This window comes from Bos taurus, chromosome 6, assembly GCF_002263795.3.
Source record: "Bos taurus isolate L1 Dominette 01449 registration number 42190680 breed Hereford chromosome 6, ARS-UCD2.0, whole genome shotgun sequence".
Taxonomy (NCBI): Eukaryota; Metazoa; Chordata; class Mammalia; order Artiodactyla; family Bovidae; genus Bos; species Bos taurus.
In genome coordinates, this window is record NC_037333.1 from 59,763,845 (window position 1) to 59,789,080 (window position 25,236).

The 25,236-nt window shown below is 44.8% G+C and overlaps 1 protein-coding gene across 19 annotated transcripts in view; it reads right to left on the reverse strand.

Moving 5' to 3' along the window:
- The window catches only part of APBB2 (amyloid beta precursor protein binding family B member 2), a 384,026-nt gene that overhangs the window by 52,091 nt on the left and 306,699 nt on the right, over positions 1-25,236 (reverse strand). For 17 of the 19 annotated variants that reach the window (XM_059887472.1, XM_059887475.1, XM_059887478.1 and 14 more), the window contains 2 exons: positions 22,155-22,301; positions 19,624-19,751 (listed from right to left, as the gene is read on the reverse strand). In XM_059887472.1, the coding sequence (XP_059743455.1) occupies positions 19,624-19,751; positions 22,155-22,301 (275 nt within the window). 19 annotated transcript variants of the gene reach the window in all.

The window sequence follows — 25,236 nt, forward strand, 5'->3', positions numbered from 1 at the left end:
CAGCTATGGGATCCTGGTTAACTCATTTCACTTCCTGAGCCTCAGGGTTACTCCAGAGTTTCCTCTGAAGCATGAGACAATGATGACAACAGGAACAACAACAGCGACAGTAAATGTTTACAGTCTATTATTAAGGGCACAGCAAGGAAAACAAAAACTGCTCTTAGTATTTGAAACAGACGGGTGGTGGAAGAGCTGAAAAGCAGACAGGAGACAGAGCGGCACTCGGAATTAGCAATAGCAGGAAGCGACCTACCACCTCCAGGCTGAAGGGCCCACGCAGGAGGTGGTAGAGGCTCCCAGCAGAACCACAGCCTTGCCAGCCTGGGCAGGGGTGGCTGGAGCCATGAGGAGGCACAGCCTGGAGGCGAACAGCCGGGAAAGGAACCATGGTCTCCCTTCCCCCAGCCTTCACTGCTTCCAGTGGCCAAACCCAGGTGAAGGCTAGAAACGGCCTGCAGGGTCAGAGGTCAGCAGGGGAGGCGAGGAATGGAACTGAGAGCCAAAGGACTGGGGTTCTTACTATGGATGTGCCAGACACTGTTCTCAACTCTTACCAAAAGCTCAGCAATTATATTCCAATAAAAAAAAAAGTGAATCTAAGAATATGAAAAGAATGCGTATATATGTATAACTGAGTCACTTTGCTGTACAGCAGTAATTAAAAAGCATTGTAATTCAATTATCTTCAATTAAAAAATAATTTTAAAACAACAGATTAAAAAAAAAGTGTTCCTCCTAGGTGGGACACAATGTTATTCTCTGATGAGGAAATGGATGTCAGTGAAGAGGTTATATAACTTGCACAAGAAGACCTTAACAGTTGGTGGCAGGGCTGGGATTCACATCTTTTTTTAAAAATTTTTTTAATTTTTAAACTTTACATAAGTGTATTAGTTTTGCCAAATATCAAAATGAATCCATCACAGGTATACATGTGTTCCCCATCCTGAACCCTCCTCCCTCCTCCGTCCCCATACCATCCCTCTGGGTCGTCCCAGTGCACTAGCCCCAAGCATCCAGTATCGTGCATCGAACCTGGACTGGCATCTCATTTCTTACATGATATTTTACATGTTTCAATGCCATTCTCCCAAATCTTCCCACCCTCTCCCTCTCCCACAGAGGGGATTCACATCTTAAAGTCCATCTTCCCCCTTCCAGGGGTGTGGCAACCAAAAACAAAAGACCACATTGTTGCCAGCACTGCGCATCTGTTGAGAGGCAATGCAAATGCTTTAAGGATTTAATATTCGAACACTGCATGTATGCTGTTTATCCACAAATGAAGTTACAGGATGTTCTTGGTCGTTCTGAACACTGTGGACCTCTCTGTGCTGGGAGCCACTACAAACTCAGCCCCAAATTCTGAAACCAAGTTTTCCCACGGCACACACGGTCACAGTACTCTAGAGCAAGTCTCTGCCTCCTTTCTTCCCTCGATATTTATCAAGAAATCATCAAGTTTCAGATATAATGGATACGTATTGAGAGTATTCGATATTTGACCACTCTCTTCCCCCCGCCATTTTTTGCCTTTCCTGTGTAAAAGTTAATGCTAACCAATGACCCTGGGTCAAGCTAACTGTGTGACGGCCTAGATGGAGTACGTTCCAATAATTACCTGTGCTTTAGTCACGCTGTGCCGCGCCCATGTTTTGCTCCACTGCAGACACGACTAACAGGGCAAGGAACCCCTCAGCTGGTGGAACCCCTCAGCTGGTTTTGGTTTCCTGGTTCTTCTCCACACAGCATTTCAGACCCCTTATGTCATCAGAGACAAGAGGGCAAATAATCCCTATTTACTAACCTAGCATTAGGATCAACATTTCCTAAAAATAAGGCAAATGTCTAAAGGGACTGCTTTATAAACTAGCCTAGCATTTTAGACTCTGAAGGCAGACAAGTATGTAAAACCGCAAAAATGGGTTTGAGAAAAAATGGCTTTCATATATTTTTCTTTTTACGTTTGCATTCATTTCCTTGCCAATTATATAACTGTTTAATTTTCTTCATAGGCTTAATATTATAAAGGCTTGCTACCTATGGTATTTATTACTACTCAATATTTACTAAATACTAAAACTTATTGGCATTCGTGCACATTAACATATCAGGTTTTACATACTATTTTAGAAATGGAAAAATACGAGGTTGCTCTACTATGCACATCTATATCTCTAGAAAAGAAAAAAAGTGCAAATGAATGAGTACTACATTACCTTCAAGTTTAACTGGCAGAGAGAAAGAAAACATTCAAGTGTCTAAAAATGCAGATACCAAATCATGTTATACATCATTTTGGAGGAAGACATAGTTTCTCTGGCAATAAACTGTTCACCCGTGAAATGAAATAACTCTTCTAGGAAAGGATGATTAATTATTTAATGAACATTGTGTATTTTTAGAGTCACGAAGAAAAATAAATGGGAGGAGGTGCTCCAGGAATGTCCGTGGGCAGCATCTCTACCTGCAGCCCACCAGGCCCAGCCCTATGGGTGCAGAGGATGGGGAGCCTAAATGAGGGACAGCGCAGAGCGGGGGCGGGGCACTCGGGCAGGTGCCCACTGGGGCCAGGTGCCCCTGCCAGGCCCTGTCTCATTTATCATCCCACACCAAGCTGCACACAGGTTCTAAGACCTCTGTCTCTACACAGGAGGACACTGAGGCTCAGGGTAAGTAATTCACTCGCCAAAGTCACACAGCCAAGAAGAGGCAGATCCAGGAATTAACTGGATGTGTATCAGACTCCAGAGATCCTTTTAATATACCATATAACCTGTACCACTCGGAGGGGAGACAGAAATGGGCGAGGATAAAAGAGGGGCAGAGCAGGGGAGAAAAGCGGAGTAGCAGAAGAGGTTCCCACCACCCTAATGGTCCCAAAGGTATCAATATCAGACCCTCATCTCTGGAACCTGTTGTTACCTAATATGGAAAAGGGATCTTTGCAGAAATGATTAAATTGATGATCTCTTTTTAAAAACTGATTTTATTTTGGAGTATAGTCGATTAACAATGTTGTGATGGTTTCAGGTGGAGACCAAAGGGACTCAACTATACATACGCATGTATCCATTTTCCCCCACACTCCCCTCCCATCCAGGCTGCCATGTAACATAGAGCAGAACTGATGATCTTGACATGGGGATATTTTCCTGGATTATCTGGGTGGGTTCTAAATCTAATCACACACATCCCTACCAGGGAGAGTCAGAGGGAGATCACAAACTTAGAAGAGAAGCCTACAGAAAGAGGATGTGGAGACAGGAGTGATGGCACAGCCAAACAACACCAGCAGCCACCAGCAGCTGGAAGAGCAGGCAAGGAATGGATTCTTCCCCAGGAGCTCTGGAGACAGTGAACCTACAAACATCTTGATTTGGGCTTCATGAAACTGATGTTGAACTCCTGGTTTTCAGACTCTGAGAGAACAAATTTATATTGTTTTCAACCAGCAAGTTCATGATAATTTGTTACAGGAGCTACAGATAAACTAATACACTGGCCTGCTGAATTCAAGCCGAGAGTTCTGCTGTGTGTCCCCCTCAGCTCTGCTATCACCCAAATGCCAGGAGCTACATCTTGGGCTTTCAATTCTTTCTGAAGTTTCCTTCTCCCTTCCCATGTGTGATCCTCAGCAGAAGTTAAAAATTGGAGTGTTCACATTAACAACTACAGGAGTAGGAAAAACCACTGGCCCAGGATTTAGAATTCATGGTTTCAGATATAGCTCAATCACTTTTTTTTTTTGGTGCAATAGTAAGCAACTCATGTACAAGGTCTGGGTCTCACTTTTCTCATCTGTTAAAGGCATAATATTATGTCCTTTGGTCCTTGAAAAGATTAAAGGAGATAGTGTACACAGATCCTCAGTAGACTATCAAGCATTATATTAAAACATGGAGAGAGTTCTGATTATTCTCTCTTCTTGCCTTCATACAATTTATGATCATTTTTAAGAATCTAACATAAGGCCAGCATCATGCTGAGTTACACATAAGGAAGAATAAAACATGTGCTAGTTATGAGGGAATTTATAATCTAACCGGGGAGGGGCACACATTTACATTAAGTAATTACACAGGGTTGAAAGATGAAGTGTCATTTAAGATCTACATGACTAGAGAGATCAAAGAGATCATAGGGCACTGCAGTGATATGAATATATCCAGTCCCTTTCCTAGGGAAGTAAATCTCCCCATCTCCTGAAGTCACACTTGGACATGTAACTTGCTTTGGCCAGAGAAGTGTGAGAAAAAGTATTAAGTGTTGTTCCTAGGCAGAAGTTTTAAGAGTCAGTGCATTTTTTCCTCCTAACACTATGGCTGGCAAAACTCTAAACCGTGGCACTCCCTTCTGCCTTGGACACAGAATAAGGAGGTACTACAAGGAACAGTACCTCCAGCCAACATGGCACGGACATTTAGTAGAATGAGGACTGTTCTAAACTACTTGGTCTTGATTGTTACTGAAGTATAACCTAGACAGTGCTGACTGATACAAATGGAGAAAAAAAGACTAACAGAAGAGGTGGGACCTGGACTAAGTGATAAGGACGTGCCATATACTTAGTATATGATAGTTTGCTATCTTGATAGCTATACTACAAAGTGCTTCATGGGACTGAAGAACTCATCTAATTACTTGCTATTACTATTCCGTTTAGTATCACGCATGAAAGCAGGAACCATGAAGCGCTTATTCATAGTTATATCGTTGGTGCCAAGCACAGTGGCTGACACATATTGGGGACTTAATATATGGGTGTCTAATAAGTTCCCAGAGAGGTAGATGGGACCACACAGGAGAGGAAGAAGGAGGGAGAAAAGATACCCCACAGTCTGCAACTTCAAGGCAGGCACAAGGACGATGTGGCCTTGGGCATAAAGCAAGCCACCCTGACAGATCATTTAAAGATGCACAGGTACAATTATGGTTAAATTACAAAGTTAAAAAAACAAAACTCGGTGCCCCTTCTGGATGACGACAGCCGTTTCTACTCTCCTCCTGCCCTGGTTAACATACTTCTTTGCTATAATCTATTCTAATAGTATGAGTCCAAGGCCTATGGCAATGATTAACAACATGATGATTAAAAGTGACTCAAGATTCAAAGACTTAAGATATACACCTCTTTTTTTAAAAGTGAGGCACTCTAATTTGTTCAGTATAGACATATTAAAACCTTATCTTTTATTTAAAAAAATTTCCCTCCCTTTTATTTCAACCTTTGACTTAACGAATTTAATGAATAGGATTAGGTTTTATCTTTTTTAATAAATATCTTCTACAGTTTCTTCTAAGTTAAAAAAAAAAAAAACCCAAAGCAACTCTTAAGCTAGAAGCTATACAGAGATAAATCAAAATATTTCCTCTAGACAATAAAGGGGCTCACCCATTACTCTAGGCCACCGACTCTATGGAGGAAATATATTAAGAAATTCCACACCATCCATTAGATGTAATGTTTTTAGTAACTGCTGCTTATCTTTGTAATGAGATCCCTGGTGGAGAAAACTAGCCTTGTGAGCAAGTACCTTGAGGGCTGAGGTGGCTTCTGTGACACTATTATTCTCTAATTCATGCAGAAAGCAAGTATCATTTGGACTGGTCAATAAATATTCATTGTCTACAAAGATATATTTTTTAATTTGTTGTTCTCATAGCCACCCAGGGATTGTACAGGGGGAAAAAAATTTCCCTCAAAATACTCCTCATTGCAGAATCCACAGCATTTACCAACTACTGAATAATAGGGAAATCAGGAAAAAATCTGTATTTTAAACACTCTATTGGTTAATGGGACATTACAGCTGGACTCTATTTACTTATTAAAATTTATATCCATTTGCTTTCCAAAAGAATAAAGTGGTTTACAACAGAAGACACATATTCTAGCAGGCTCTTAAGTTAGAATAAGATTTAAAACCAAATGGAAGAAGGAAGTGATTCTATAAATTGGTTAGGCTAAATATTAATTTGAACTACATCCAACCATCTCAGATCCTCAAAAAAGGCAGTCATATGGTTCAGTGTAATATTACTGCAACTGAGAGTTTGCTTTAACTTGAAACTTCCTGGCAAAGAGAGAAACATGACAAATTATGCAATTTGCACCATAAACCAAATTCTTTTAAAATTTATTTAATTGGAGGCTAATTACGTTACAATATTGTGGTGGTTTTTGCCATACACTGACATGAATCAGCCACAGGTGTACATGTGTCCCCCATCCCGAACCCCCCTCCCACCTCTCTCCCCATCCCATCCCTCTGGGTTGTCCCAGTGCACCGGCTTTGAGTGCCCTGGTTAACTAAATTCTTTAAGGAGAATCCACTGACTGCACCGAAAGCTGTGCTTCTGACAATACCACACTTCTCAGTGCAGGCATGGGGAGTGGAGTGCTAGGCAAATGAAAATCTAAAACAGAGATCTGTGATGACAGACTGTGATAGAGAGTCATCATTCAGAGTCTCTCAATCAGTGCACTGCAGTGTTTTCTAATCTGGTGGGCCCCAGAAATGCCACTGATTCCCTGAAGTTCGTTGGTAGGAAGCAAATAATGTGTTTTACGCTCACAGAGTGTTAAGCTCAGGACAGCTTGGGAAGCCCAATGGTTCAATGGTAAAGAATCTGTCTACCAATGCAGGACATGCAGGAGACATGGGAAGATCTGGAGAAGGAAATGGCAACCTACTCCAGTATTCTTGCCTAGAGAATCCCATGGACAGAGGAGCCTGGTGGGCTACAGCCCATGGGGTCATAAAGAGTCAAACATAACTGAGCATGCACAGAGGAGAGCTTAGAGCCTTAAACAGGTAAGCTGTGTATTCCGGGCTCTCTGAGAATAAGATGTTTCCCCAAATTATTTGTTTATGCAATCTTTTTAAATTTAAACACCAGGTATTAGGCTGGAAGAGTGGTCAGTTCAAGGACTTTTTGGAAAAGGTAACCAAAGATCAGTGTAATTCAGACCATAATCAATTAGGGTAAAAGCAGCATTCAAAAAGTTAAATAGAGTGTAGCAAAGAAAAAAAAAAATCAAGGAACAGAACACACTGCAAAGATAAGTATTGCTGTGTGCAATTTTTGTGTGAATAAAGGGAAGGCAGGGAGGGGAAAAACTAGATCGTGTCATAAACTATGTTTCTTACGGGTTAGGAGAAAATAGCTTGAAAGCCAATGACACAAAAAACAGATGGCTACAAAGAATGTGGGGGCTCACACAGCAAATAAAAAAAAATCTAATTCTCCTTGCAAAATTTATTTTCATGTGAGTGAACACACACAGACATAATCATCAAGTTAAATAAGGCTCCCTTCAGAGGTGCTGGGATTTAAGTTCCCATTGGGTTGGGTTATGCCCTGGAGGAGGGAATGGCCGGTTCAATCCAAGGAAACATAAAGGCTACATGAGGAGAAAGTGGGCAAGCGGGAAAGGACAGCAGATAAGGGAAGGGAAGTGCAGGGCGAGGGCACAATTCAGTGTAGCTGGACCTGTGCACTTGGCCACCATGCCGGGGGAAGGGACAGAATCCTTAGTGCCTGACCACTCCTACATGTTGGTGGGGGCAGTAAGTTGTTGGCTGTGCAGCTGATTAGACAGCAGAGCCATGAACCACAGTGGACTGAGGGCAAACGTGACCTGGCTATAGGTTGGCCAAGGAGGCGCTATGCACACACCGCTGTCTACAGCCTCATGGTTTGCAGGAAGGAGAGAAGCTTCTTTCATAAGGTGGATGAATTCACTAGAACTCAGACAGATGCTTACAGATTTAGGAATGACTGGTGCTCTCTCATCATTATCCCAATCCCCATTCCAGTTATGTTCAAACACTGAAGGGTGGGAGGGCTGCTGGTGGATCAGGGCCAGGGAGAATCAGATACTTTCAGTCTGAGCCAAATACCTATTGCACAGCTTTGGTAATCAAACAACTGGTGCCGTCTGTAAAATTCCTGCACAGCTGACCCCGCCCCACAGGCTGTCGTTCCCTATGTAGTCTGTCTCCTGGGACTCACCTGCTTTCAGTGCCTTTGTAGAAACATTTGGTTCTACTGGGCTAATAACTGAGACTTAGATTTTTCTGGCTTTGTTTCCAATAAATTTATACATAGGAGTACTCCCTTAGGGGGGTGCCAAGAAAAGATTTAGGGATCAAGAGGCAGGGGCCACAATTTTCCAGCCACAAAGGGACCCTCCACTCTACCATGACCTGCCCTGCTCTTAGCTGGGTGGTCCAGGATCCGGGGCCTGGGTGCCTGAGTCCTGCCCGAATGTGGATCTCTAATGGGCCAGGGTGCTCTGTGCATGAAAAGAGGAGCCCTTGAAAATGCAGCTGGAGCCACTCATCCAAAGAGGCAGACTTGGCAAGACAGGGCCTAGAGAAGCAACTATAAGCGCAAGGCACTGCCTTCAGAGAATGGTGGCCTTCTGTGCATGGCCAGTCCCCTGCCCCAGTACCTGACTGCTCTGTTTGCCAGCAAGCCCTGAACTCAGCCTCCTGCAACCCTGGGCTCCTGCAGAGGCTGTAATTTTGCACCCCTACCCCACCTATTCCACCCCAGTATTTTCAGACCCTTCTTCCCCTTTGGCATGTTTCTGGTGTGAAATACCAGGCAAAATAACAGACTTTCCTAGGTTTTCTTTTTCTTACTCTCCACTCCCTCCCCATTCCACTCAACTTTGCTGGATATGTGAATGGTGCCAGATGAACCTGTCACTGCCTCTGTGTTCCTTTATTTATAATCCAAATGATTCTTCCTGGGTTTCTCAAGATTTACCCTTTCCACTAAAAATGAACTCTTTGGCTCATTTTTATTTGGCCCAAGTCTAATCTGGAAAAGGCAATGGCACCCCACTCCAGTACTCTTGCCTGGAAAACCCCATGGACGGAGGAGCCTGGTAGGCTACAGTCCATGGGGTTGCAAAGAGTCGGACACGACTGAGCGACTTCACTTTCACTTTCTAATCTGGTACTTCTAATCTGTGGCCACTGAAACCATGCCTGCCTGACTCTGCTCCCAGGACTTTACCTTCAGAAATGAGTCCTTGTTTGAGGACCCTGACTTCAATTTCTTAATTCTTATTTTTTATTTCCTTCCTTCTCTTCCTTTTTCTAAAGAGTAGCTCCAAGAGCACTCTTTGGGAACTGCCTGGAAAAGAAGACTCCCAGTTGAAGGTATAATAAAGCAACAGGAGACGCAGTGCTGGAGCCCACAGGTGCTGCTAAGAGGAAAAGCAGCAAACATATTAATAAAGAAGGGAGCATAACTCGGTTGTCCTCTTGCCGAAGGAGAGAGGCAAGCGAACTGGAGAAGAGAAGCATGGACCCCAGTGGCAGCTGGTGTGACTCATGCCAACCCAGGCATGAACATGCCTTCATGCCGGAAGGAAGGGTGGAAGTCATGGAGACCAAGTGACTGGACTGAACTTTCATTACAAGATAATTTTTACAAATTCTCACCTTTCTCTATTAAAAAAATAACTCTCACATATGCAATTCATTGCCAGGCTTTAATTCACAGCTGTGATATGTAAGCATCAAGTCTAGTTTAATAAGAGGGTTAGGGACACAGTAAGCCCCTTGGTTGTGGCAGGGGGCCAGGGGATTCTAAACATTAATGTTAGCCCTTGAAGAGGCATCATCTCATCAAGTCAAGACTCACAAGGAACCAATAACAGAAGAGTTTTAGATATTTAAAGTCAAAGACAAAATCATGCCAACATCCTATGTTTTAAAGTTTCTACTGATTTTTATAATCTGTTATGATTGACCCAGGCTAATACTTTAAGGAAATATTGTTATTCAGTTGCTAAGTCATGTCTGACTCTTTGTGACCCAATGGACTGTTGCAGGCCAGGTCTCCCTGTCCTTTAGCATCTCCCAGAGCTTGCTCAAACTCATGTCCATTGAGTTGGTGATGCCATCCAACCATCTCATTCTCTGTCACCCCCTTCTTCTGTCCTCAATCTTTCCCAGCATCAGGGTATTTTCCAATGAGTTGGTTCTTTGCATCAAGTGGCCAAAATATTGGAGCTTCAGCTTCAGCATCAGTCCTTCCAATGAGTATTCAGAGTTGATTTCCTTTAGGATTCATTGGTTTGATCTCCTTGCTGTTCAAGGGACTCTCAAGAGTCTTCTCCTGCACTACAATTCCAAAGCATCAATTCTTTGGCACTTAATCTTCTTTATGGTCCAACTCTCACATCTGTACATGACTACTGGAAAATATTACATCCTCAGTAAAAGTACTGCCCCTGAGGACAATGCCTGGCAGTCCTATGAAGGCACCTCCACATCTCTGCCATTCCAGCAATGATCCCCACTGCAGATGGACAGGCTAGGATGCTACGTGTCCCCCAGTACCAGTGCGAGGGAAGAACATGATTATTATTAAATTGCAAACAGCAGGATTCCTACTCCAGTATTCCTTCTCTTGATCACCCTAGCTCTCAAAATCTTGACATAATTATATACAGTGAGACACTTTTGAATTCCACCTAATGTCCTCAAATTTGTCTTCTCCAGTGACCAACTGTACACTGTGATATTATAATATAATAAGAAATATATATTAGTTTTTGTCCTGCCACAAAACTCCTAAAACCCTTGTAATTTCCTGAGAGGTAGGAGTGCCTTTTGTAATAATAGTTGGTCTTAGTCCCTGGTTTCTGACACAAGAGCTTGTAAAACCCTTGAAACATGCAGAGTGACAAGCAGATCTTTCTGTACACGAATGAGATGTCTGGAGGTCCCCTACGTAGCTTCAGGATGGAGGCTGGTCCCAGAAAAACCTCACTGTGATTAAAGGGTAGGGATTTACAGTTTTACCCCAACTTCCAGGGAGGTGAGAGGGCCTGGAGATCGAGCTAATCACCAAGAGCCCATGATTTCATCAATCAGCCTGAGTAAGGCAACCTCCATAAAACTCCTGAACAATCGGGTCGGGATAATTTGGGGGTTGGGGGTGAACACATCCAGGTGCCAGGACAGTGATATACCCACAAACTCCATGGGGACAGAAGCCCATAACCCTTTTGAATCTCACCCTATGTACTTTTTCTGGCTGTTTATTTGTATCCATTATAGGAAACTGGTAACAGTAAGTAGTGTTTTCCTGAGTTCTGTAAACTGTTCTAGCAAATCACTGAACCAATGGAGAAACCTCCCTGGGAGCCTCCGATTTACAGCTGCTCTGGCAGATGTGGGGGTGGCCTGGACTTGTGACTGAAGTGGGGGCAGTCTTGTGGGGACTGAGCCTTCAGCCTGGGGGTCTGGGCTAACTCCTGATAGTGTTGGAATTGAGTTACATTGCAGGACACTTAGTTACTGTTGGCAGAGACCTGGAGAGTTGTTTGGTGTGGAACACGGACACGTTTGCTGTCAGAAGTGATTCTGTGAGTAGAAATGAATCATTTGTTGTTGTTCAGTTGCCCAGTCGTATCCGACTTTGCAACCCCATGGACTGAGCACACCAGGCTTCCCTGTCCTTCACCATCTCCTGGTGCTTACTTAAACTCATGTCCATTGAGTCAGTGATGCCATCCAACCATCTCGTCCTCTGTCGTCCCCTTCTCCTCCTGCCTTCAGTCTTTCCCAGTTTCAAGGTCTTTTCTAATGAGTCGCCTCTTTGCATCAGGCAGCCAAAGTATTGGAGCTTCTGTTTCAGCATCAAGTCCTTCTAATGAATATGCAGGAGTGATTTCCTTGATTGATTGATGAATTCAGGATTGACTGGTTGGATTTCCTTATAGTCCAAGGGACTCTCAAGACTCTTCTCCAACACAACAGTTCATAAGCATCAATTCTTTGGTGTTCAGCCTTCTTTATGGTCCAACTCTCATATCCATACATGACTACCGGAAAAACGATAGCTTTGACTATACAGACCTTCATTGGTGAAGTAATGTCTCTGCTTTTGTAATATTCTGTCTAGGTTTGTCATAGCTTTTCTTCCAAGGAGCAAGTGTCTTAATTTTATGGCTGCAGTGATTTTGGAGCCCAAGAAAATAAAGGAGTTGCATTATACCCTCAATCATTGTATGCACCGTGAAGCCCAAAATCTGAGATGATTACATTTAAGTGTAAGAGTTCGAGGTGATGATTTGTGTATGAAAGCAGTGACTGCTTATTCATCTGTGGTAACATAAGGCTTTTAGCGGCTTATCAAACAATCATTTTTTAAGTACATACAACAGTCCAATAACTGAGTGACACTCTGGGTTACGACAGTTACGTTTCCTGCTAAGACGTGAATCCAGGTTGGTGTGGGTCGTTAGGCTACGTCATCACTGATACTATACTGCCTTCTGGTTTTGGAAGGCTCCAGTGTTCCAAGAAGATTGTGGCACTTTGCAGACTGACAGTGAATCACTGGAGCCTAGCATGATGGATCACCCCTCTGCTGCATCCAGAAATGGCCATCCCTCATCTGACTTGGGAGTCAGGGGAAGTGTGAGAGATGGAAGTTGCTCAGGGATCATCATCACAATTTTTTGCTTCCTTTTGACATGATAGCCTCAAGCCCCAACATTTCACTGCCTGGTGCTGAAACATGCTTATGAGAAACAGTGGACCAGTTATCAAAACAGAAGATGCATTTCTCAGAAGAAATTGTTGTCTTTCATACATCCACCAACAGGGACAGCAACACCAAGATGGATCGGCTTGCAAACACCCTCCACATACTCCTCTGAGGGACCTCTTAGACAATCACTTACTGTGTCTTTCCGTAAAGGTTATTCTAGACTGAAAGTATTAGCTAGCATCCTGGCATGATTAATAGAAGGCAAGGAGACCACTTTCATAGAGATAAAATACAACCAAGGTGTAAGTCGGCAGAATGGTCAAGTAAATCCCGATGCCTCTGCTTACTCTGTGTCTGCATTAAAAAGAAATTAACTCTAGAGGTCAAGATAATATTGGAGCAAAGGGAGAGAATTACTGCTGTCTCCCTGAAGACTTTTCTCCCTGAGGCAAGACAGCATATACCTTAGATTAAACTTTTATCAGCAGATCTTGCAATTCCATCAATCTTTCATTACCGGCTGGCTCAGAGAACCCTCTGACTACTTGTCATTAGGAGGCTTTCCATCCTCCCCGTGAGGACCCGCCTCCCTCCATCATCCCCAGGAAAAGAAACAATGGCAAAGTGAAAATAGAGGTAACTTTCTGATTAGCTCAGAAACCAAGAGGCCCATTATTTCTAAAATCCTAAAACAGAACTGCCCTTTATCACTGACAACTTCTACCAATTTAGAAAGGATGTTTCCTTGGCACCGACAGTGTGCAAGGCTGGACAGAAAGAATAGCTGCACTCAACTTGGTCCCTGAAAGCCCTCTTCTTGGCAGACACGCCTTCCACACCGCCTCCTGCAGTCAGGGCTAATTCAATTTAAGGGTCAACAACAGAGAGTAGAGGCAGGAGACCGGAACCACGTCAGTTATTGGAACAGAGAGAGAAGATCATATAAAGAATGGTAACTACAAAATGAAAGGGGAATAGGAAGAAGTTATCATGAAGGCAGCCACTGCAAGAGGGGGCTGTGACCTGGAGGGTGGAGAGAGCAGAGGGCAGAGGTTGGAACTAGTAAAACCCACAAGTTTGGAGAAGCCCCATGGAGCAAAACCTCTGACACGGAGGAGGTGGTATGCTGGGCTGGTGTCTCTAGACTTGAAGCAGGACCAGGGACCCGGACCTTTAAAGGGGGTGCCTAAGCCAGTTGTGCTGGTGGTTCTGCATTTCTGTATTGGGAAAACTGTGTCATAACTGATGCACAGAGATAAAAATCCTGTTCCAGGATGAAGCTCACCGCAGGAAGTAAGTCCCTCCCTCCCTCCAGCCACACAGTCCCGTCAAGTCTGAACCTAACGTAACAGCAGCAAACCAGAGAAGCAGAAGTGTGGTCTGCAGAGTCCTGGCTCCAGCCTCACAAAGCAAGCAGAGAACAGTGGGTTTGGAGCTCAGGGACAGCGGCCCAATAACTGGCATAGGAAGCAATAGGTCACAGGCTGGGAACACGGAGGTGATTCGTTTCCAGACTGTCAGAAGCCTGCTTGTTTCACCTCTTCTTTGGTGATAGTGGTATTGACTTGGCAACTGTTGGCCCAGCTAGGGACTCCATTTCCCAGAATCCTTTGTAGTGGCATGGGGCCAAAGGGATGTGACGAGAATGTGGGCGTAACATGATGTGCGAGGGTTCCAGGTCACCGTCAACTTAAGAGACAAGTCCCTTGGCCAGTCAGACTAGGAAGACACCGGACAGCAGAACAGGACTTCCTGTTTCCACAGACTTCCTTCAGAAGTCACAATGACCGCTTGATTCAATAATGATGAATGCATTATTACCTTCAACACTCTTTCTGTAAAGAACCAGGCCATATTGGGCCACCGCATTTGAGTCTCATATTGTTTTTTAACCTTTCCTTTTTAAAATAATCCATTAAAGATGGAAAGACACTCTTAGCTCGGGGGCCTCTACTGTTAATTCACACCCCTGGTTTTATCTCATTAAGGAACGGGACCAGGCCTAGATCGTGGAGTTCTTGGTCTCCCTGCTGACCCCAGGTTACTTTGGCCCATCCATATGTCTTGTCGGGATTAACGGAGGAGCTCCTCCTTGGACAGAGGACAGTGCCCAGGGGTCTCTCTTTGCCTGGTTAGCTGGGTCACTTAAGGCAAATCACACTCTCTGACCTCAGTTAATCCCTAAAATAAAAGGGTTTAAAGACCTTGGCTACTCAGCCATCTTTTACATTTAAAAGCCTGTAAGTTACAGTTTGACATATTTTAACTAGTTTACAGTCAGGATGCCCCATGCATCAGCCCCCATCCCAAGTCCCGAAATTAAGTAGCATTTTTCACAAGAATCAACACAAAACAACACTGGCAGGAAAACAAAAGCATGAATTCTGTGTGGTGAGACTTCTAAAGCAACGTAAACCAGGAGCTTGGTGGATAAAACCAGTTGGGAATATCCCAAGAGAAGAGAAAATGAGAAAAAAAAAAAAAATTACTCAGTGCACTTGAGACTTACTATGTTATTTAGATAAAAGTTCCCCGAGATCTTAACTAAATCAGTTAAGCCCAAGATAAACATTTGAAAACTTATGAATAATCTACCACAAGGTAAAAATTGTTCATCAAAAAGAGAAAAAGAGATGCATAAAACACGTTCTCAGAAGAGACGCTCTGCTATACAAACTATAAGCACAAACAGTATCTCAGGGCCAAGATTCAACCTGCAGAAGAAAGCGCTTTTAAAAAGTACTTGTGCACAATGGCTGTGAGGGTTGCTGTTAATTAGGAAGGAATTTTATTTCCTTAGAGCAGGCCCAGTGGGGGTCTCCACTTATAATGGTTATTTATTACAAGGAATTCCAATTCTTTCTAAAGACAAAATAGCAACCTAGTATTGCCACTAATTTAAATTAACAAGTTTATTAACCAGAGCAGTATTTCCTAAAGTGTGTTCCATGTGATCACATTTACATGAAGAAAAGAGTTCTAGTCCACATCAGCACAGGAGAACCTGTGAGAGGGTCCGGAGCAAAGGGGCTTGTTACACTTGGTTTAACACACTCTTCCAACTGACCCTAGAGCTTTTTTTCCCCCCTCATTTTAAGGGAAGTCTATGAGCATCTGACCCGATTAGTGCTCCATGCTACACTGACCTGGAAAATCCCACTTATGGGGTCTGAAACCCTGCAACTATACCACTTTCCTTTCTCATGAGAAACAAACCGGAATAGCAGACTATTGGCAACACCCAGAGGATCTGTGCGCCCCTTCCTAGACCTGCCACAAGAGGCAGAGAGAGTCCCTCTCTCAAGTCTCCTGTGTTCAGAAGTCGTGTCTCCTTGCTGCTGATACCTCTTTACAAGAATGAGGAGCGTGCTTTCTCCCAGGGCCCAGTGAGTAAACAAGAGAGCTGTGGCCAGGATTGGCAGAGCCCCTGAAATTGTTGTAAAGTCCCTCCCAACCCATCCTTGGAAGAGAAGCCTGTAGGTCCACAGAAACAAGATGCGAGGTGCTACTGTGGTCGCCTGCTCCAGTCCCTGGAGGCAAAATGCCAGCTCTACAACTCAGTGCCACCGGCACACACGACAGCCTCCCACAGGAGTGGGTCAATCTGAGTGCTCCCTGGGGCTGCAGTTCCAATTCTGACTGGAAATGCAGGGCTCTTTACGAAACCCCTTTCCCCACTCTGCGCCTCTGGGAGCCTTAACATTTACTTCACTGTGATCAAAAAGAACGAAAAGTACAGAACAGTCAAGAAAGAGGAGGGTGGCCTCCCTTTGCCTAGTAATCATGCTTCCCGGGTGATACCAGTGGCAAAGAATCTGCCTGCCAATACAGGAGATATAAAGAGGTATGGGTTCAATCCCTGGGTCAGGAAGATCCCCTGGAGAAGGAAATGGCAACCCACTCCAGTATTCTTGCCTGGGAAATACCATGGACAAAGGAGTCTGGTGGGCTATAGTCCATGGGGTAGCAAAGAATTGGACATGACTGAGTGAGCATACGGCAGCATAATGCAAATGGACTCTAAGAAGCACCATAATTAAGGCTGGCGTTGAGTCTCAAGAACAAGACAAAAACTTCAGTTCTGTCCAGCAACCACTGACACCCCACAGGGAATCAGCCTCTGGCGCCAAGGAGACTTCTTAGCTAATCATAATAAGAGGCTTCTCTGAATCAACCTGGGGGATTAGTAGGGGGTGTCACAGCTGGATCACCTCCCTATCCAAAGTAAACTTCCTCCATAAGGAATTTCTGCAGAACAAACCAAACCCACTTGAAAACCTTAAGAAAATGCTAAACCCCAAATAACTTTATAAATTCTGAAATTACATGGCTCAGTGAAGCACTCAGAATTTCACGAGAATCTGCCCTTCATGCCTCTGGTATACATACTTTTCATATTCATTTTAACCACATCAAGAAATCCCCTAAGAGATTCCATTTTCTCAGCAAGGGAAGTTACAAAAGAGAATTCGAAATGGACTTGTTTTTGCAAGCAAAATGAAACACTTTTATGTTTTATTCATGCAAAGTGTAAGTCCCTTCGCAGCATTACAAATTGAATTTGCTCTTGTAAATTGCTGTAAAGGAAAAAAAGAAAAAAGGAATCAAAAGCAAAACCAAGTATCTTAAAAAAAAAAAAAATCAGGAATACAAAGGTCCCTTCTTTCAGAGAATGAAAACTGCACTGGGGAGAAACTGAAACTTTCACTGACAGACATATTTTTAATTTACTGCTTCCAGAAGCAGCCCAGCTCAAGGGCCCCCAGCCAATGCAGGAGCTTCCTGAGGTCCTGAAAGCTAATGTGGAACCCTCCATGTATTTCTAAATTACACTTACCTGCTAACATTGAGTAAGAACAAGAAGGGGTTTAAAAAACACAAGTAACCCAGTGCACATTTCAGAAACATAACCAAGGCAAGGTAACCTGACTTATACTGATATCATTGGGTGCAGTGGCTGCTAAGTGGGGTGCAGTGGAGGGGTGGGTAGTTCTTTCCACTTTGTAGGACAACTGAACACAGCCTCTAGAACAGCCTCTGGTCCTCTGTTATCAAATGATAAACTGTACTCAAAACCTCCCTGAGGTCTGATCCCTCCCTCACCCTCTGTTTGAAAGGAAACCATGTAATTAGCTGTCTCTCCAAGTGGATGTTGCTTTAACAAATCAAAGCTAACATGCATTAAGCATTTTCTATATCCCCATCACCCTGCCAATTACTATACATACACACAGGCATAAACATACACATGCTTCGTGGTCCTTGTTATCATCCCCATTTCACACATAAGGGAAACTGAGCTCAGGGCTTGAATAATTTTGTCCACTGGAATTTGAATCATATTTTTCACCCTGAATGGAGAGCATTTGGCCTTACTTTAAAGAACTGGGGTGACCTGAAAACCTCACTGATGAAATCCACTCACAAGCTAACCTTAAGAAAACACAACCCCATCCAGTTGGACATGCATATACTGATCTTCACCTCGGCTCCCGTCTTAAAAACAAACATGGAGGATAGGAAGGAGGGAAGGATCAAGCATCTTACACTCTTCCATCAAGGCTAAACGTTTTAAAATATGTACAGACATCATCATGTCTTTTCCTTTAATTTCAGCGCTCCAGCTCTCCCACGCAAGTGAATGACAGGTGCAGATGCATAAGCTAGCTACTTACTCCCTTCAAAGCACCTGGTACAGCTGTCACTGTTCATCACTGTTACAAAAGCTCAGAGATACAGCTGTGCTCCCAGGGAGGTTTATCCAATCAGCCATCAAAGGACACTCCACCTCTCTCTTTTGCAACCATTTCTACGTCTGGTTCCAGCAAAAATGCTTGTTCTTTGATGAATGCTTATCCATTTTCCTTTCAGGCTTAGCATTTGGAACTGAATCAAAACACTATTGAATTTGCTACTGCCCGAGGCTGGGTGAAGCCAAGGCTGAACCCCCTAGAGGACCACACAACCCAATAAACCAGAAAACCCAGGAATGGAGTCACAGGCTCGAGAGAGCCATCTCTGTCATCTGGGATTTCACCAGCTTCCGCAATGCTCTTGTCCATTTTCAGCAAAGTAATAAATCATACTACAGCTCATCCCTAAATGCTAGGAGATCTTTGGGCACCTTGAGAGTTGCCAAAGATTAATTATAATTCAAGAGTTAGATGCATTTCATGCAGCCCGATTACTTAAAAAAGTATCAAATTCTGATGTCTGTGATACCTGCCACTTTATTACTTAGAACATGTACTTGAAACCGGAATTTCCCTGTTTCCAGTCACTCTGGAGACCAAAAAGATTCACAACACATCTAAGTAAGAAGTACTTGCTGGAAATGACAAACATTCAGTAGAATTTCGAAAAATACACACTGAATGGAATGTTGGTAGGACCAGACATTTCAAATGTTAAAAATGTTCAGCCAACTTCAAACTCCAGAAGTTCCTGATGAGCATGAGTTAATGACCTAAAGCTCGTGATCAACAAGGTTCTACTGTATAGCTATATTTGATATCCTGTGATAAATCATAGTGGAAACGAATATGAAAAAGAATATATATATATACACACACACGTGTAACTGAATCACTCTGCTGTATAGCAGAAATTAACACATCATTATAAATCAACCATACTTCAATAAAATAATTTAAAAAAATAAAGCTTGTGATTAGAGGCTGTTCAACCCCTCCCTTCCAACAAGCCCTCTACGAAGAAAATACCAATAGCAGAGCATCTGAAATAGCTGAGACTCTACTCTAAAACAGACTGCAGAGAGGAGGCAAAAAAAAGGTGAGAGTTCCGAGAGTCTGGATGAGCTAGGAACTTATATGGGATGGGTGGGTGGAGAAACATGCAGAACCAGAGGCAGGGTCCAGGGCTGAAAAAGGTCTGAGGGACAGAAACCGGAAACGGAAGTAGCTTGGTTTATGAGGCTGGGATAGAGATGTGCTTTCATTTTTCACATTTCTGCAGAGAGTTCACTGTCCAGTTTCATAGTCAGTGACATGCAGTAACAGCAAGGCTCCACCTTGGCACTAAGCTAAAACCGGGCCACCTGGTGCGGTGACAGAGGACACGTGGGGCACTCACCGGCCGTTGTCGCGGCCCACGCCCCACACGCGGATGCTGACGATGGGCTGAGCGTGGAGCACGCTGCGGTCCATGGGGTCCACCAGGCTCAGCGTGTCGTTCTCCAGGACCAGGTACATGTCCTTCCCCTGGGATTCAATGAGAAGACCGCTTACCTTCTGCACAAAACTATGCATCCTCAGGACATTTGTGGCTACCCAGGGATGTCGCTTCAATGATCAAAATATCGCCCCCTGGGTCTGAACTTTGTTTTTTAAGGGAGAAACATCCTCTCCTGATTAAAATATTTATAAATCCTTCATCTTCCCCTCACATGCCCAAATTCTCTCTCCTTTTCCAAATCCTCTGAAATGTGTCCCTAGCCTGCTTTGGAGCTGGCTCTTATTTTTAATTATTTACACTTTGAATCTTTACTCTAAGAAAAAAGGCTAATGGCAGGTTCCCTGGAGAATTTGGTCTCTTACTAACTCCAGGTTGGCCAGCCTCTCGTAACCCCTCTGTCCCCATTCCTTGCCTTCTGCCCAGACCCTACCAGCCATCCCTGTGATGGCCTTCCTGGACGCACAACAAGGGCTGTCTCTTCTCGATTTGTATACCACCTCTGATCTGTGTGATTTGCCCGGTAAATAGCAGGCACAGCTGTGTGCCACTTCTCGGTGCTTCAGTAGCTAATGCTGATGTGCCTTTATGACATCTCAGATATTACAGCACACGCTTCAGGCTCCTTGGCTCGTGAATGGGCTCACTTGCCTCAGAGCTTGGTTTGTTATTATCTCCAATTAGCAGATGGGGAAACTGAGGCCTACGGGTTAAGTGACTTGCTCATGATCTGACACAGAGGCCGAGATGCCTTTAGCCACGGGGCGGGGGGGGTGCTGCAATAAGACCAATACTGGGGAGGAGGAGGTTTCCAGCATCACTGTTCAGGCTCTGGTCTCCTGTCTCCCCACATATTAACGGCTCTTTGAGGGCAGGAACGCTAGCCTATCCAACTTCATTCTCCTCGCAAACCCTCAGGCATTTTAAGAAATTATTAAATGTTTGCTGTCTGATGGAAAGGCTGTGTCCACTGAAGGTCACAGTCAGCCCAGATGCTGTGGTGTGGATGCCAGGGAGGTCTATGCTTCGCTATGTGATGCTAAGTCGTTTCAGTCGTGTCCAACTCTTTGTGACCCCCTGGACTGTAGCCTGCCAGGCTCCTCTGACCATGGGGATTCTCCAGGCAAGAATCCTGGAGTGGGTTACCATTTTCTTCTCCACCAGGATGGTCTAGCGGGGCAGAATGGTGAGGCTTCTTGGCCGATCTTCAAATTCCAAAGCGGGACAGATAAACTGCTCCTCGGTCTGGGTTTTAAGAATGATATCCCATCACAAGTTCTCAGAGTGAACGTAAGCTCTGCTGCTGAGGTGGCAGACATGGGTGTTGCAATGCCTCTGCTCGTCAAGCATCTACAACTGAGATCCAGGATGATTTGAAATCTCCCGAAACGGGAAGAGAGCCACTTCCAGGCAAGAGCACTGGCAGAAAACAAAACTTGTGCAGGCTGTTGTAGAGACCCTACACAGCCTGGAGCAACAGACAGCAGGCCGCCTCAGACCTGAAGCGCCTCCCAGTGTCTCTGTTGGGAACTGCAGCTCACAAGGCTTGCTGTGGGCAGGGTTTTTTCTATGGACACGTCAAGTCACAGTCGTGTCCAGACCCTGAGTAAAGAGCTAGCTGCTAATTAACCAATCTGTAGATTAATCATGATTGAGGTGCAGGTCCTGGAGAGATTCTGTCTCCCAGCACCTCATGGAGGCTGGGTAGCTGGTGAGCAGCTAAGCAATGGTTGGCAGAGCCAGGAGAATGAGCCAAGCTATGGGGGAGGGTTGCAGTTCCCCAGCCTGTCCCCCCAGTGAAGGCCAGGCTCCCTTCTTCCCGCTTTCAGCTGAGGGCTGCCATGTGCTCAGGAGCTGCGTGATCAGAGAGTCCTGAGGAGCTGGGGCCCCGTGAGCAGGGCAGGTCCTACGGCCCCCGGGGGCCAACCAGGTGACCTGCTTTGGGATAACTGAGAGCTGACTGGGAATTTTTGGTGCCTTTTCCCTCTCTCTGTTCTTTCCCACCAGGAACTGGGTCATTAGCAGTAACCTCAAAGAAATCTGCAGCCAGACCCAGTGGGGAGTGGCCCCCAGCGTAATTTCCACCCACTGGGAGATCAAATCCACCCCGCCCGTCCCCGCCACACACACACACACACACACACACACACACACACACACACACACACACACACACACAGCATTTCCTTGGGATAGATTCAGGTCCTCACAAAGGCAACAAAGCCATCTTCATCAGTCAATCCTACCAACAATCTCCGTATCACAGGACTCAACCAGGGACCACTGCCGACTGTGGAACACCCCTGGTACCCAATAAAAACCTTCAGCGCTCCTCAGCACTGTGTCTCTCGGCTCTTGGGGCTCTGGGGTTTCATGAGGCACAGCGGGACTGCAAGCAAGTCTGACATTAATTATTTTCACCTGTAACTTACCTCTCCCCAAATGCCAACTGTATCTCGGATGTCGTTTTTGCAGTAGGAAAGCTGCCTGATGCAGTTGTTGACGGCAACACTACTCTTGCCAGGAGCGAGGTCCTCCTCTGCCATTTCCACCCACCCCAGAGAGCGCACAGCGAAACACTAGGAGAAAATCAGAGAACCGGAGATTACCTACTGGCCCCAGGTAGCCTAAGATCCTCTACAAAATGTGCATAATGTGTCTTCAATGACTATAAAGTGTTCAAGCATCTAATTTAATAACTAATTCTCGATTGTTGAAAAATTTAATTGTGGCTATATTTCACCACTAAAAAATGTAGTAATAACTATATTCTTGCCTACTTTTCTGTGTGTGTGTTCAGTTTTTTTCTTAGAACCAATTATTAGAAGTAGAATGATAGGGCTAATGGGTTTAAACATTTGTAAGCTCTTTTTTCTAGAATCTGGCAGTATCAGTATCTTTTATCTAGTATCAGGCAGGATTTTTCAATATTAAGAACCTCAGAGGGTTCTCACAAAGAGTAACCTCTCTGAGATTTGTTACTTGTTAAGCACCTAGGAAAAGAAAATAGAAGGGAGAAGGAATTAAATACATGTTTGGCACTTGTTTCTAATAGCAATGGGGCAAAATGTTTTCTCTAATATCCAGAAATGAAGGAAAACAGAGGGTGGGGGTGTGCATTCATCATAACAAATCTCAGTGTTTGTTATTAGCACCAAATCCTGAAAAGTCTACAGAATAATGAACCTGTAAGAAAACTTAGAGCACAAATTTAATTTATTCTTTTATCATTTAGAGATATTCAATTTGAGATTATACTCATCTTCTTTTTAAAAGTTCAGGTATTCAATTTTTTTTTAATGTGGAAAGTATCATATGCATGTTGCAACAAATAAAAAATCCAAAAATTTATAAAGAAGTTCATGGGACATATGAGGGCAATTTGGATACAGCATCTACCTAGCGGTTAACTGCCAGGGTTACCAGGTGGCTGGAACTGCAGTCTCCCATGGCAACCTATGATGCAGGTCTCCTCCTGAGCTGCACATCAATTGAAGGGACCAGGTTCCCAGGACAGGAGGGGCAAACAAGGCACCACACTCCTGTGGAGCCAACAGGCTGACTCTCAGCATCTTCTAAAGTTCCCATAACTGCACTTCATAACAAAATGAAGAAATGCAGCAAAGTTTCCCAGAGGGACCACATTCAGTCTAGTTTTACCTTCCTTGTGTCTCAGCCCCTATACCCAGACGGGGTGCGTCCTTCCTGAATTGTTAGTCACTTTCTCCAAAAAATATCCCACCAAAATACTGAAAACGGTAACAGAATGTGGATCCCCAGGTCCTAGAGGGGAAGGACCGAGGTACCTAGGACCCGGTGCGGACCCCATGTGGAATGGGACAGCTCCCACACACTGATGGTGCCCATGAGGCCTCTTACAGAAATACCAAAAAGAGAAGGTCATCGCTACAAAAACCGCAAAAGCTACTCAGGACCCTAGGTCCTGGGGAAAGGTTCTGGGAGAGGTCCTCACAGTTCATGTGCGAGCGTGCATCTGTTGGAGAGACACTGCCCAGGAGGAAGATGCCACAGGAGCCAGGGCTGCTCCCTCTGAGGCTCTGCTCCCTTTATCCTGAGACCAAACTACTCCCGCAAGTGGGCGTGTCAGAAATGCCGCAGGAGGACACCATAGCGCGTCTCCCCACGTTTCATTAAGACCCACAACTTCAAGGGCCATGCCTTCAAGTACTCATTTTCTGCTTCCTGCAGGGGGCGCTGTGCAGCTCAGTAACTTTTGTTGGTTCCCAACGTAGTCCCTGGTGAGTAAAATCACAACGCCACAATCTCCCTGCTTCCATCTGCCATTTTGATCTTGCTATGCACCAGCTTATAATGGAAAATCTCATCTCTTCCACCTTCACCAAATGTGTGGAGGTTTTCCAATATGCCAAAGAGCAGTTCTCAGTCACCAGCAGGGTGTCTGAAAGTTCAGCTCAATTCTGACACTAGCTACCTGGAGAAAGCATCAGATCCCACAGGTTTAGGGCTCAGCCGTACAAGACCCCCTCTCCCTCACACCCCTGCCAACTTCAGTTGCCAACTGCAAACCTGTTATCACCTGAGCTTCTAGCCAACCAGCTACAGCTTAAATGTTCTAATGGACCTTCCTCACTGGGTTCGCTTTATTCGCTAGAGTGGCCAGCAGAACGCAGAGAAACATTTTATGTACTAGATCGCTGATGCAGTTGTTTGGTCACTAAGTTGTGTCTTTGCGACGCCATGGACGGTAGCACGCCAGGCTCCTCTGTCCTCCACTATCTCCCGGAGGTTGATGATAAAAGGATACAACTCAAGAACAGCCAGAAGGAAGAGATGCACAGGATAAGGTGCAGAGGAAGTGTGCAGAGCTCTCATGCGCTTCCCAGGGACCACTCTCCCCAGCCTCCACTTGTGCATCAGCCTGGAAACTCTCTGAATCCTGTCCTCTGGGTTTTACGGAGGCATGATTGGTTAAATCACAGGCCACTGGTGACTGAACTCAATCTCCAGCTCCTCTCCCTTCCTTGGGGATGGGCATGGGACTGAAAGTTTCCAGCCCCTAGAACCCAGTGGGTTCTACTGGCAACCAGGTCCCATCCTTAGGTGAGTTCTAGAAGTCATCTGATAGGTATTTACTCATTTCTTCCTCACCTCAACCCTACCAGGTTGATACTAAGTTACTGTGTCCATTTTACGGAAGAGGAAGAAGAGGGAAGCAGAGGCTGATAAACAGTGGACCCGGGTTTCCAGCCCAGGCAGTCTGACCTCTGGGCCTCTTACTGCTCTGCCCTATGCCTGAGATGTTGCTGGAGGGGCAGAGTCCGTCTGGGCTGGGCCCACAAGAGGCGCAGGAACACAGTCAGCAAGGTTAGTACAGTCGAGCGTGTCTGGCCCAAGAGCATGTGTCCTCCCGCCGTGTCCGACTCTTTGCAACCCTATGGCCCACAGCCCGCCAGGCTCCTCTATCCATGGACTTCTCCAGGCAAGCATACTGGAGTGGGTAGTGATTTCCTCCTCCAGGGGATCTTCCTGACC